This window comes from Lycium ferocissimum, chromosome 10 (assembly GCF_029784015.1).
Source record: "Lycium ferocissimum isolate CSIRO_LF1 chromosome 10, AGI_CSIRO_Lferr_CH_V1, whole genome shotgun sequence".
Classification (NCBI taxonomy): Eukaryota; Viridiplantae; Streptophyta; class Magnoliopsida; order Solanales; family Solanaceae; genus Lycium; species Lycium ferocissimum.
Window position 1 is genome coordinate 30145911 of NC_081351.1, and position 14262 is coordinate 30160172.

General features: G+C 39.2%; 1 protein-coding gene across 1 annotated transcript; it reads right to left on the bottom strand.

The window, feature by feature from the left end:
- Positions 1-1235: 1235 nt before the first annotated feature.
- On the bottom strand, positions 1236-4064 carry LOC132033310 (cytochrome P450 CYP82D47-like). Its single transcript, XM_059423255.1, has 2 exons — positions 2816-4064; positions 1236-1961 (listed from the first exon to the last, which is right to left on the bottom strand). Exons 1-2 carry the CDS (start codon positions 3746-3748, stop codon positions 1338-1340), a joined length of 1557 nt encoding a protein of 518 aa, XP_059279238.1. The 5' UTR covers positions 3749-4064; the 3' UTR covers positions 1236-1337.
- Positions 4065-14262: the final 10198 nt, after the last annotated feature.

Sequence of the window (14262 nt, forward strand, 5' to 3'; positions counted from 1 at the left end):
CGGCACCACGTCTGAATTTCTTCGACATTATTAAAGAGAATTAATTTAAATCACACTAAAACAAATCACAAGAAAATAAATTGCAACAAATTAAATTGCAAGAATTAAATTGCGTAAATTAAATAGCGGAAAATACAGATAGAGTTGGAATGAAGGTACCAAATTGCCGAACTAATTTCCACCAAAGTGAAGGCGGCGAGAATTGCAAATCCACCAAAGCTTTGGAGCTACTTTGGATTGTTGCAAAATCACCAACTCCACCAATAATTTTTTTTTATAATTGCAAAATTAATAATTGAAACTAGAATAAAACTTTATAATATTTAATTGAGAGAAATTAAAAGTGGCTAATTGTTGCAAAGTAGCTATAATTGAGAGAAATTGAGAGAAAGAGAAGAGTGAATTGGTGTGGATTAAAATTGAAAATGGAGAGGGGTTTATATAGAGGTGGGGATGGGTTAAAGTGTAAAAAAAAAAAAGTTTGGGGGGTTGGGGGGCCAAAAGGGGAGTTTGGAGCCGTTGGCAACGGCCATTTTTGCAAAATGGATTGTTGCCCAACGGTCCGTGATCAGCCAACGGGTATATTTTAAAAAAAAAAAAAAAAAAAAAAATTGGACCGGTTAACCGGTCCCAAAAAAAAAAACCGGACGGTAAAAAATCATCGTAAACCGGTCCATCGATTCCGAATGCGGTTTGAACCGGTCAAGCTGGACTCCGTTGACGGAGAACTTACTAAAGACCAGCACAAAATAAAAAAATGCAAATGACCCATATTTGAACCACCTTCATCTTTTTGATTTCTCCTAATAAAGGCCATATAAGTGCCCAGCCCAAAGAGGGCGTAGTTGTAGCCCAGGAATGTTCTTTGCCAGCGCCTTAGGTAGGCTCGCCAAGGCCTTGTCGTTGAGCAATCTTGGGCTACAATCATTCACCACCAAACTGACCAAAACTTGATGAGCCCCAAATTTTAGTGTGAAATTGGTCCATATCTGTCTGCCATGAGCCCAAATATTTTGGGAGGCAGCTAAGAGCCACTGAAAATGTGGAGAAGGCCTAATAGAGGCCACGCACCAAGAACTTTAGGGAGTGTTTTGCCGTTAAAGTTGCCCATTTTTGTTGCTGAAAATCCCTAAAAGCATGTAAATGAAAAAGAGAAAATTCCCAAAAATAAAAGTTTGTATATATATCCCTTCAAGCTGAACGGATCCTAAGTAAAGGTGGGAGGATAAAGTAATCCCTTCAAATGTGGGATTTTTGAAATCTCCTTATTATTTTCACTTCAATATTACAAACTAGTAGTAGTCTATAACCATGGCATGATGCACAATCTTTGCATTTCATTCGTAAAGAACGGGAGACAAGCGCGGAGCAAGGAGAACTTTGAGCGGAGTAGCTTTGAGGATTGTCAATCCAGAGCTCTCACTCATATCAATTGGTTCATCTGAAGGTGTCTTCATGTCAAACCCTTGCAGCAACGCGGCTATTACAAAGGGTAACACTTGAAGGGCCAAAGAAATTCCAGGGCACATTCTTCTTCCACTACCAAATGGAATCAACTCAAAGTGATTTCCTCTAACATCGACATCTTTGTTTGTTGTCAAGAACCTCTGTGGCTTAAACTCGTGAGGATTTGGCCATATATTAGGATCACGATGAGATTTCCATACGTTCACTAATAAGCGAGTGCCTTTTGGTATATCGTAGCCACTAACAACACAATCTTCTATGGACTCGTGGGGTAATAGAAGTGGTCCGGCTGGATATAAACGTAATGCTTCGTTAACAATAGCTTGAAGATAAACCAAGCTCTTGATATCCGATTCTTGGACCAATCTGTTCTTGCCAACGTGAGCGTCTAGCTCATCTTGGGCCTTCTTTAGAGCTTCGTAGTTGTTGAGGAGTAAAGATAAAACCCATGTTAGAGTTATGATGATGGTGTCGGTACCTGCTGCCAACAGAGCCTATAGGCAAATTCAACAACTTCAGTAATCAGTTCCATATATGAGCTCAACATAGGAAACATTTATAGTTCTTTGCCGTAGTTTTTTTTTTTTTTTTTTTAAATATTTAAAATGATGATTTATGAACGAAAAAACGATATGTAGTAGATTATATACACTAACAATGAAAAGATTAAGTTTTACGCTATTGATATAAGGAAAAAAGGGTAAAATTTGCCTTTGTACTATCTGAAAATTGCTTAAGTTTGTCATGCATTAGGCTTTGGGTCTTATGTTACACGTTTAAGAAAAAGTCTCATTCTTCCCTTGACTCCGGAGCTCCAAAATAGGATATTTAAGGATGTAGTGTCAAAAGTTGAAAGGTAAATTAGTACCTTTTTTCTCGAAAAAAATTGGATACTTTAAAGTCCACCCATTTCATGTTAGAACTCTGTTATCGGCAATACAGATGCGCGGAAACGTGCAAGAAGTACATTTGAAGTAGAGTTTAAGGCAAATTTAGCAATATTGAGGCTACTTGGAGGTGAAAATATAGTTGTAGATCTAATCTACTGTCCCAAAAGTTCATAGTGCAAGCTAGGTATACTTTAGTTTGAGATGCAAGAATGAATAATCGTGTGGTTGCACATGCTGTGTCTTAACATTTTCTTTTACTAGTTAGATAGTGATGAGGTAAATAATACGAGGAAAATAAGTTCAAGAGGTCATAAGACTCCTGCATAATTTAGGTGTGTAGTTGACAATTTCACCATAATTTAGGTGTGTTTCAATATTTTATCCCTTAATTCTTAGTCAAGTCATATAGCTGGTTTAGTAATTAGAAGTGTTCTTTAGAGGGTAATGGAGAAACGTACCATGCATGTCCCTTTTATAGCAGTATCAGCATCAAACCCTGCTAGATCTCGGTTTTCACAAATGGACAACATGACATCCATGAAATCTTCTTCATCTCCAGATTTAATCGCTTTAGAGTCCCTCTTCCTTTTATGCTCTGCTAACCATTCTTCAACAACAGAGTCTATTTCTTTAGCAACCTCCTTCATTGCCTTCTCATGTCCTCCTATATCCAGCCACCTTAAATATGGTAAAAAATCAGCCACAACAAAAGCCCCCAACAACCCAAAAAATCTCCTTATTGCTTTGTGAGCCTTATCTATTCCTTCTTCCCCTCCTCCAAATAACATCTTCACCATAGTGTTCATAATTAAATCTCCAAACCATTCCTTCATTTCCATCTTCACAGCACCATTTAAATTACTAGTACTCTTGTTCTTCATCCAGTAATTATACGTCTCTTTGATAGCCGATTTTACTTCAAATTCTCGGATGTGTTTGAGCATTTCGGTTCGCCTTGTGGAAAGCAATTCAGCTGTGGCTATCTTCCTTGTTTCTCGCCAGTAAGGTCCATAAGGAGCAAGCCCAATCATCGCGTCTTTGTAGCCTATGATCTCTGAAGCTATGGATTTAGGCCGGCTTGCAAGGGCCAAATCATTTGTGGTGAAGCATTCTTTGGCTAATTTGGGATCGCTCACAACTACAACCTGATGAACACCAAGCTTCATTCTGAAAATGGGACCGTATTTATCTGCCATGCGGCCCAAGATTTTGTGAGGCAGTTGATCTGATTCGGATCCACTGAGAAGGTGGAGATGACCGATAATTGGCCATGCTCCGGCTGCTTCAGGTACCCTTCTACTCTGCCTTTTAACAGAGAAAAATTGTTTGTGAAGAAAGAAGAGAAAAACAAAGGAGCTAACTAGTGTAACGGCAATCAAAAAGAAATCCATGGGTAAATGTAGGCCTAAGTGATATGCTCTAATCTTTATACTCAACAGTATACTCCAAAAAGGAAATAGTGGGGAAAGTTTATATAGATCGGTAAATAACCGGTATCACTGTGTCTTCAAGATTATACTTAACAAACACGCTGAAATAGCCAAAACACCTCTTAGTTTGTAGTAGTATATACTCCTAAGTAGTATATACTCCTAAGTACTACTACTAAGAACATTAGTAAATCATCGAAATTATGGCTGTTGTATTTAATCTGTTATAGTCACCAGTGATACTTCCCATATCCTAGATATGTTGATGTTTTTGTATTTTGGCACGGACTTCACTTGTGGGGTAGGATTGGCAATTGGGGTCTAGGACCACTAACGTAATTTGAAATTTTGGATTTGTGGTTTTTATACATCATCTCTTAATAATATCCCTTATCACGAAGTCAAGAGTTAATTTCCTAAACGGTCATTCATATTTTGACAATTGCCTCTTAATATTACTTTTGTTTCTTTTAGTACTAAAATATCACTCAACTATTTTCATTTTTCTAAAAAAATACTAAACATTATAAAACTCTCTTTCTCTCCTAGTTGGCATGCCATGTCACACTAAAATTTTATTTTTTTAATAATAAATTTATGAAATATTTCAAAGACCTCCCTCTAAATTTATCTTGATAACACTTAGTTCCCTTGTGGTTTGAGATATTTACACTAACATCCCTTATTTCAATTTTTGTATCCAAACTTTTTTAAATAATTAGAAATCTATATATTTCAAATTTACCCTTTTATAACTTAATTATGTGAACAATGTTTTATAACAGTTCTCTCCTAAAATTGTTAGGATTGTTATATTAATAGTTAGGCTAAAATTTTAAAACTATCTTATATCTAATAAGAAATCCTAAATTTTAGTGTTAATGTAATATCACTATGAGAAATCCTAAATTCTAGTGTTACGGTAATATTTCTCTTTGTTCTTATAATCATGTTATTAATAACAATATTTGGGATAAATGGAGCACATCTCGCTTTTAGTATTTAGAGGGTGAGATGAATAATCAATTTTTTAAATTCTAATATTTGTATAATTGCAATAAATTTTATACTATTTTTTTTTTTGTTAAGCATAATTATATCTACGAAAAAGGGTTGGAAAATGTATATTGTTAGAACCCGTATTTTTGTACATTGGAACAATCCGGATTAATTATGACAAGTTAAGGACAAAACTATTCCAGGAGATAAAGTCGGGATTTTTGACCGTTGAATTTTATTTTGAGACATAAGTTGTTCGTGAATTTGTTGGTATGGAGCAATTAGGAAAATTTGGGACCAAAAGTGTTATAATTGGAATCAAAAATCTTGCACAAAATAAGGCCCTTGGCCGTGTAGGTCCATAAATGGCCACACAATTTTTGTGGTCAAATTTATTTAGACCCCGCGCGTGGCCATGATCACTTGTACAATACGTATAGACTTAAAAGATGACCAAGTATTAAATCCTTCTTCGTCTCACCTCTTAGAAATATCAAGACTTGGAGAGCCTCGACTCCTCAAGCTCGCGACGAGGGGAGAAAAATCCAACCCTATTTCTAGCCTTCCCAAAAATAATTTCTTGGTGTTAACCCACTGGTGGAGGTCCCTAAGTAGCGTGGAAGTGTCTTTGGAGCGATCAAAGTTGTCCGTTTGGTGAATCGCAAACCACAGCCTTAACTTGTGGAATAAAGAAGAAAGGTGAGTTTTGGTATTGTTTTATGGGTTATAAATGTTTTATGCGTATTGTAGTATGCTAATGTGGATAAAAATCATAAAATATAGTATGATTGGAAGTGGGTTGTGTGATGGGTGTGCTGTAGTGTAAATGGGTATTGTGATTGGGTTATTGAATAAACTTCTTATAGATGTTAAATTGTTGTAGTGTGTAGGATGGCTAAGAATCATCAATATATGTCTATGTGTAGTGATAGATGAATATGGGTCGCATTTATATGCCAAAGAACACACTAATGTCGCTTAGCCGTTTTTATGGTTGTTGTGATGACCTCATGTTGGAAATGAGGGTTTAATGTCCCAAATGATATGGTGAATTGTTACGGGGCTGATTGGAGGCTTATTGTGCGTTTGACGTAATTTGTATATCCATGAAAAATGATATCGTTATATTGTGAATTGTCGATACAAATTATGATTTGAAAATGAGGAATGTGTTAAAAATTTGTTCTCGGTTGGGGGGGACCGTTTTCGGCGAGTGGGAAAAAAAATTATTGGATCGTTGGGAATGTTATGTGAATTGTTTAGAATGTCTTTAAATATTGTTGGTAAAGAGTTGGGTTGGTAATTGAATGTATGATTTATATTGCGGCTTGAATGTAAGCCGTCGAAACGAATATTTTTGCAAGGTTTTAAATAATGGAAAAGGAAGCTATTGTTGTTGTATTGTTTTCCAGTTGGATGTTGATGTTGCTAGGTTGGTTATTGTGGTTGTTGTTGTTGATTTTGAGCGAGTTAAATTCTCGGGTTGGCTTTAATTGCGGGGAAGTCTTTGCTTGAATTTTACGTGAATTTAGAGTTAGTTTGGAATAAATCGCTTAAGTGCCTATGTCTAATATTGGATATTCGTTGGCATATTTGTAGACCTTGGAGAGCCGAGGCGTAGGTTGGGATTGACTTTAGATTGGCTATCTTGGGGTGCGTACGAGGTATGTAAAGCAACCTTCCTTCTTTTGGCATGCCTTAGTTTTACATAAAAGGCTAGATTAGAGCCTTAAGGGAATTCCAAATTCGAAATCCGAGCGGGATATGAACCTTATATAATTCTTGGCACTCTTATGCATGACTTGATAAAAATATGAACCATTATGTATCTTCGAAAAGAAAAGAATCGTTTTCCAAATGTTGTAATGATTATTACGATTTCAAATATGACTATTGTACTTATCTTTTGGTATGTTTGTGAGATTTCGAAAGAGAACTTTTGACCATCGCTCCGATTACTATAAAATAGTTATTTTAACTACTTTATTGAGTTTGATAATAGTTTGACACATAAGGACGATTTCGGAAGATTGTAGCTTTGATGTACTAATCGATAAATGCGAAACTTGTTTTACTTTCCGATGTTAGTAAATATGTTTGGTCATCGGATTTTTGAAAGGCGACTTAATTATTTATTTGCTCATACGTATGTGATTTTGACACGAGATTATGATTTCGAAGTTGGGCTTGATATGCTTTCGAGGGACGTTCGGAGAAAATCGAATTGACTATTTCCTTGGGTTGGAAATAATAGTACGCTTTAGTTATTAATTGGGTGTGTAATAATGATTTGTATCGTTATATGATATTGCATTTGGGTATTTGGCCGCGGTATGTTATGTTATGTTATGTATGTTATGTTACGTGATATAGCCCGGGTATTTGGCCGCGGTATGTCTGTGATATGTGCATTGGGTATTTGGCCGCGGTATGTTCTGCGATATTGCTTTTGGGTATTTGGCCGCGGTATGTTATGTGATATGATAGTCTTTCTTGGATTTTGACCGCGGTATGTGGTGACAACGAGTTAATGCATAGTTCGTTTTCTTGAAAAATATTATTAATAAGTAAACGTTTTGGTATTTTGGATATGTACTCACTTCTACGTATTTAAAGCTCCGATTATGACTCGGTTGATATATTGTATATTTCTACTTTGCGTACTCGGTACATATTCGTCGACCCCGCTTTTCGTCGCTGCGTTTAAATGCCGCGGGTACGGACGCGCGATTTGGTGATCCATAGATTTAGGACACCTTCTTCGCTATTTGGAGTGCTCTCGTTACGGAGCTTATATTTTTGGTATATATTCGTAAATGCGTTGCATTGTATATATTCGGTCATGGGTACGGCGGGGCCACAATCCGTCATATGATTACACGTACGTACGCATTTGGGGTACGTGGACATGGTTGTGGGTTGAGCCTACTTTTGTATGGTTGCGTTTGGATATGTTGTGTTTGGGCGATCCCGTTGGCGCGGCGGCCGGTCCGCGTATGTATATATGTTGTGTTGGTGGCCGGCGTGGCCTTGTTGGTGTTTTTACGTACGCGAGGGTTGTTTTGGATAGTCGGTAAAACAAAGGAAACTTCTGTAAATTTTTACGGGATTATCTAACTTTGAAACACGCTTGTCGGCTTTTGTGATATTAACGTGCGTTTGATATAATTCGAGGTAGCGTACGATAGGTGTGTATGGGTGCCCGATTAGGGCGCGGTCATAACTACGGGGTTGGGTCGTAGCCAGTGTAGTATCGAGCGAGTTTGTCCTCGGAGTGTCCATAGATCGTGTCTAGTAGAGTTTTGTTTATCGATGTGTTGTGCACGCGTCTATAAATAGGAGGCTCTGAGGACATTTAGGATGTTGTCTTTTCTTCGATCTTAGATCGTGCGATAGTTTGTCTTATTAGGATGACTACATTTCGATCGGTTGTTGTGTTTTTCTTTCGGTGATGCCTCGAAAAAGGCGATAGGCGCCGAAGGGCAAGTCGATGGCGGGAGAGACGAGTCGGGCTCGAAAGGTGTACTCGGACCCTTGCTCGGATGATGCGTGATATTGCGTCCGGCCCGACGGACTTCTTCTTACGTGCGCCGTCGGAAGGGTACGGAGCACCGATGCACTGTGCCTCAGGTTCCCCGGCCCGGGGGCGGACGGTGGTACCCTACGAGAGCGTGCGGTTATTGACTCGGTTGGTAGCGGAGACGGATCCCCGGACGGGGAGGGGGGATGATCGTGTGGACGAGGCGCGGCGGTCGCGGGGCCCCGTGATTTTCTACTTTGTGGGCCACCGAGTTCCGGGTCCCGAGCCCGCGAGAGGATCCTCGTGAGTTTATCAGAACGGATGCGGACCTGCGATTGATCGGTCTTCGAGACGAGAGTCGGTTGAGATGGCATCCTAAAGTTTGCACGATGTAACATTGCTTGGTATGAGTCGTGGATCGTCCCGGAGGCGGTGCCGCTCCCGCCGTATGGGGCGAGTTTACGAGGCTTTCGGCCCGTTTACGCCTCCGGAGGGTGGGGGCGAGCCGGGGTAGACCGTTTCGCATTGCGACCCCGACGACGAGCGAGGCCAATTCGGGAGGCCGGCTTAGAGTTTGATTATTTGGCTCGATATGCGCCTACGTATGTGCGCTACCGGCGGCGGCCGGATGCGGTATATAGTGGGGCGGATGTTCGTTGTGCCAGGTTGCTTGGTATTGGCGACCCCGATGCGGCGCGGATATCGCCGTGTCCGAGCCCGCGCCCGGGCGGTGGAGGACGACGCGAGAGGGCGCCCGGCCGATGGGGATGATGACGAGGGTCGACCCGAAGGGCTAGATCGTACGGGTGATACCGGGGAGTCTCGAAACGAGCGACCTCGGCGGCCCGAGAGCGGATACCACTCCCGGCCCGGCGCGGACTACGCCGCGGTTCTGGGTTGGAGCCGGATGGTGCGGGGTACTTAGAGCGAGGGCGAGTTCCGGGGCCGAGGCTCGCGAATGGACGGAGATTCCGGCCGGTGCGAGCCGCCTCCCCAGGTGTCCTCGTTGTGGGGACGCGGGTCGGCCGGGGGGTGTTGTCGTGCCACGGGTGCTTGCTTTGTGGCCGGCGGGGGCCGGCTATATGAGGGGGCGTCGGCCGGGGGCGGTGCGGGGGAGCGACTCGGCCCTCGGGGTCGATTCTTGGGTTCGTCTTCCCCGCCCATGTCCCATGCGCCCGATGGGGGCGGGGCACGCCGACTCCGGCCGTGGCGAGAGGCCGTGGCGGAGCCCCGGTTCGCGGTCCATCAAGCTAGCCTATGTCTGACCGTGGACGAGGATCGGGAGCGCCGCGGATACGGGTACGGGTAATTTGGACTGCTAAATTGGTTATGTTGATTGATATATGAGCTTGTTTGTGATTGTTGTAAAAGAAACTCCCCGAAAATTGTTTGTATGACCGTAAGGTTAATTTAACATTCGAGGGGCAGAATGTTCTTAAGGGAGGATGTTAGAACCGTATTTTTGTACATTGGAACAATCGGATTAATTATGACAAGTTAAGGACAAAACTATTCCGGAGATAAAGTCGGGATTTTTGGCCAGATTGAATTTTATTTTGAGACATAAGTTGTTCATGAATTTGTTGGTATGGAGCAATTAGGAAAATTTGGGACCAAAAGTGTTATAATTGGAATCAAAAATCTTACCTGAAAATAAGGCCATGGCCGTGTAGGTCATAAATGGCGCACATGATTTTTGTGGTCAAATTTATTTAGACCGACGCATGTGTGGCCATGATATGCAAATACATATAGACTTAAAAGATGACCAGTATTCATCCTTCTTCATCTCACCTCTTAGAAATATCAAGACTTGAGAGCCTCGGCTCCCTCAAGCTCGCGACGAGGGAGAAAATCCAACCCCATTTCTAGCCTTCCCAAAAATAATTTCTTGGTGTTAACCCGCCTAATTGGAGGTCCTAAGTAGCGTGGAAGTGTCTTTGGAGCGATCGAGTTGTCGTTTGGTGAATCGCAAACCCTAGCCTTCTTGTGGAATAAAGAAGAAAGGTGAGTTTTGGTATTGTTTTATGGGTTATAAATGTTTTATGCGTATTGTAGTATGCTAATGTGGATAAAAATCATAAAATATAGTATGATTGGAAGTGGGTTGTGTGATGGGTGTGCTAGCGTGTAAATGGGTATTGTGATTGGGTTATTGAATAAACTTCTTATAGCATGTTAAATTGTTGTAGTGTGTAGGATGGCTAAGAATCATCAATATATGTCTATGTGTAGTGATAGATGAATATGGGTCACATGATATGCCAAAGAACACACTAATGTCGCTTAGCGTTTTTATGGTTGTTGTGATGACCTACATGTTGGAAATGAGGGTTTAATGTCCCAAAATGATATGGTGAATTGTTACGGGCTGATTGGAGGCTTATTGTGCGTTTGACGTAATTTGTATATCCATGAAAAATGATATCGTTATATTGTGAATTGTCGATACAAATTATGATTTGAAAATGAGGAATGTGTTAAAAAGGGGGGGAATTTATTCGGTTGGGGGGCGTTTTCGGCCCGAGTGGGAAAAAAAAATTATTGGATCGTTGGGAATGTTATGTGAATTGTTTAGAATGTCTTTAAATATTGTTGGTAAAGAGTTGGGTTGGTAATTGAATGTATGATTTATATTGCGGCTTGAATGTAAGCGTCGAAACGAATATTTTGCAAAGGTTTTAAATAATGGAAAAGGAAGCTATTGTTGTTGTATTGTTTTCCGAGATTGGATGTTGATGTTGCTAGGTTGGTTATTGTGGTTGTTGTTGTTGATTTTGAGCGAGTTAAATTCTCGGGTTGGCTAATTGCGTGTCTTCTTGGCCGAATTTTTGTAGAATTTAGAGTTAGTTTGGAATAAATCGCTTAAGTGCCTATGTCTAATATTGGATATTCGTTGGCATATTTGTAGACCTTGGAGTCTTAGGCGTGGTTGGGATTGACTTTAGATTGGCTATCTTGGGGTGCGTACGAGGTATGTAAAGCAACCTTGACTAACTTTTGGCATGCCTTAGTTTTACATAGAAATTTAGATTAGAGCCTTAAGGGAATTCGAATTCGAAATCCGAGCAAAAAAGATATGAACCTTATATAATTCTTGGCACTCTTATGCATGACTTGATAAAAATATGAACCATTATGTCTTCGAAAAGAAAAGAATCGTTTTCCAAATGTTGTAATGATTATTCCCGATTTCAAATATGACTATTGTACTTATCTTTTGGTATGTTTGTGAGATTCGAAAGAGAACTTTTGACCATCGCTCCGATTACTATAAAATAGTTATTTTAACTACTTTATTGAGTTTGATAATACAGTTTTGACACATAAGGACGATTTGAGAAGATTGTAGCTTTGATGTACTAATCCCGATAAATCTGAAACTTGTTCTGCACTTCTCATGTTAGTAAATATGTTTGGTCATCGGATTTTTGAAAGCTGACTTAATTATTTATTTGCTCGTATCGTACAGATTTTGACACGAGATTATGATTTACGAAGTTGGGCTTGATATGCTTTCGAGGGACATTCGGAGAAAATGCAGATTGACTATTTCCTTGGAGTTGGAAATAATAGTATCGCTTTAAAGTTGATACTATTGGGTGTGTAATAATGATTTGTATGTCTTAGTTATATGATATTGCCATTTGGGTATTTGGTCGCGGTATGTTATGTTATGTTATGTATGTTATGTTACGTGATATGGTATTTGGGTATTTGGCCGCGGTATGTCCTGTGATATTGCCGCCGGGTATTTGGCCGCGGTATGTTTAACGATATTGCCGCTGGGTATTTGGCCGCGGTATGTTATGTGATGTGATAGTGCTGCTGGATTTTGACCGCGGTATGTGATGACACTGAGTTCTATGTATAGTTCGTTTTCTTGAGAAAAATATTATTAATAAGTAAACGTTTTGGTATTTTGGATATGTACTCACTTTCCGTATTTAAAACGTCCGATTATGACTTGATTTGATATATTGTATATTTCTACTTTGCATACTCAAGACGTATTCCGTATCCCCGCTTTCGTCGGGTGGGAAATTTCTGCCGTTTACGTACCGCCGGTACGGACGCACGGTTTGGTGATCCACCGATTTAGGACACCTTCATGTATGTTTATTTGGAGTGCTCTAAATTCCGGAGCTTATATTTTTATATATATTCGTCTGTTGCATTGTATATATTCGGCCGGATACGGCGGGGCCACCGTCCCGTCATATGATTACCGTCTGTCTGTTTAGAGGTACGTGGACATGGTTGTGGGTTGAGCCTACTTTTGTATGGTTGCGTTTGGATATGTTGTGTTTGGGCGATCCCGTTACGCGCGGCGGCCGGTCCGCATACGTAGGATATATGTTGTGTTGGTGGCCCGGCGTGGCCTTGTTGGTGTTTTACGTACGCGGGGGTTGTTTTGGATAGTCGGTAAAACAAATAAACTCTGCCGAAATTTTCTCTCGGGAAATTATCTAACTTTGAAACACCGCCTTGCATCGGCTTTTGTGATATTCTTGACGCGTTTGATATAATTCGAGGTAGCGTCGATAGGTGTGTATGGGTGCCAATTAGGGCACCAGTCATGGCCTACGGGGTTGGGTCGTGACATATATACAGCGTGAGACTTTAAAAATAATTAATGAAGCAGTATGAAGTCCAAGCTTTTTGAATCAATTTTCATATCACAGTTGTTGAATTTCATGTTTTAGCGTTCGAGATTAATATTTTCAAGCATAACAAAAAAACAAAAAACCAACACTTTACCTATAAAATTAGATAGTTATAAATTAGGAAAAATCTTACGATCAATGAGAAACTATTATTATCAAAAATTTAAACATTATAAATAAGGTTACAAAAGGGTATATTAGCAACATAAATAATTTTTAGTATTTAAAATTAGTTTGATTACAAAAGAATCAAAACAAAGGAAGCTAGTGTAAAGGGAACTAAGTATTATAAAAGCAAATTTGGAGGGAGGTTTTGAAATTATTCCATAAGTTTATTATTAAAAAAAAAAAAAATTGAATGTGGCATGGCATGCTAACTAAGAGAGAAGGAGGGTTTTATAATGTTTAGTATTTTTGAGGAAAATGAGGATAGTTGAGTGATATTCTAATCCTAAAAGAAACAAAAGTGATATTAGGAGGTAATTTTCAAAACATGGGTGACCTTTTAGGGAATTAACTCCGTGACGTTATACTGATTTATAGTGAAAATGCTGCAAAAGTTAAATATAGTTATACCTGCTTGTTAATACTAGTTGATAGGAGAGAGAATTGGCAACTGGTAATGCAGGAACTACTTTGTTTGGGGAAAACAGATACAAATAATGCATATGGAGGCTCTCATATTGGGATTGGGCTCCTCTCCATTTCTCTTCTCTCTATTTTTCCCAAGTTCTATCTTAGATTAGAGACACATGACATGAGTTAGAATTAATGACTAAGATTTAATTGACTAAAATAAGGCCCTAACCATAGTTCATATAATTAATAACTTATCCATTAATATATTAGAATATTTTTTTCTCTCTACCTATTTTACTTTTCCTACCCGGTAAAATATCTTTTCCGATTTTTACCCGATTATCTTTTTTGCCACTAAATTTTTTTCCCCAATAGACCCATTATTCAATTGGTGATATTTTTCATTTTTTCAATTATGATGCTTACTAATTCACATAATATAGACCCATTATTCAATTGATAATTGTATATTTACGAAGAGTTATCTATATTATGGAAAATATCACCATTAAAGAGTTGTTATGATCGAAAAAAAAGATGGAATATTATAATAGGAAGAGAGAGAAAATATTTTAATATATTTATGGATAAGTTATTAATTATATGAACTATGGTTAGGCCTTATTTTAGTCAATTAAAATCTTAAGTCATTAATTCTAACCCATACCATATGTCTCCCAATCTAAGATAGAACTTAAAAAAGGGGAAAA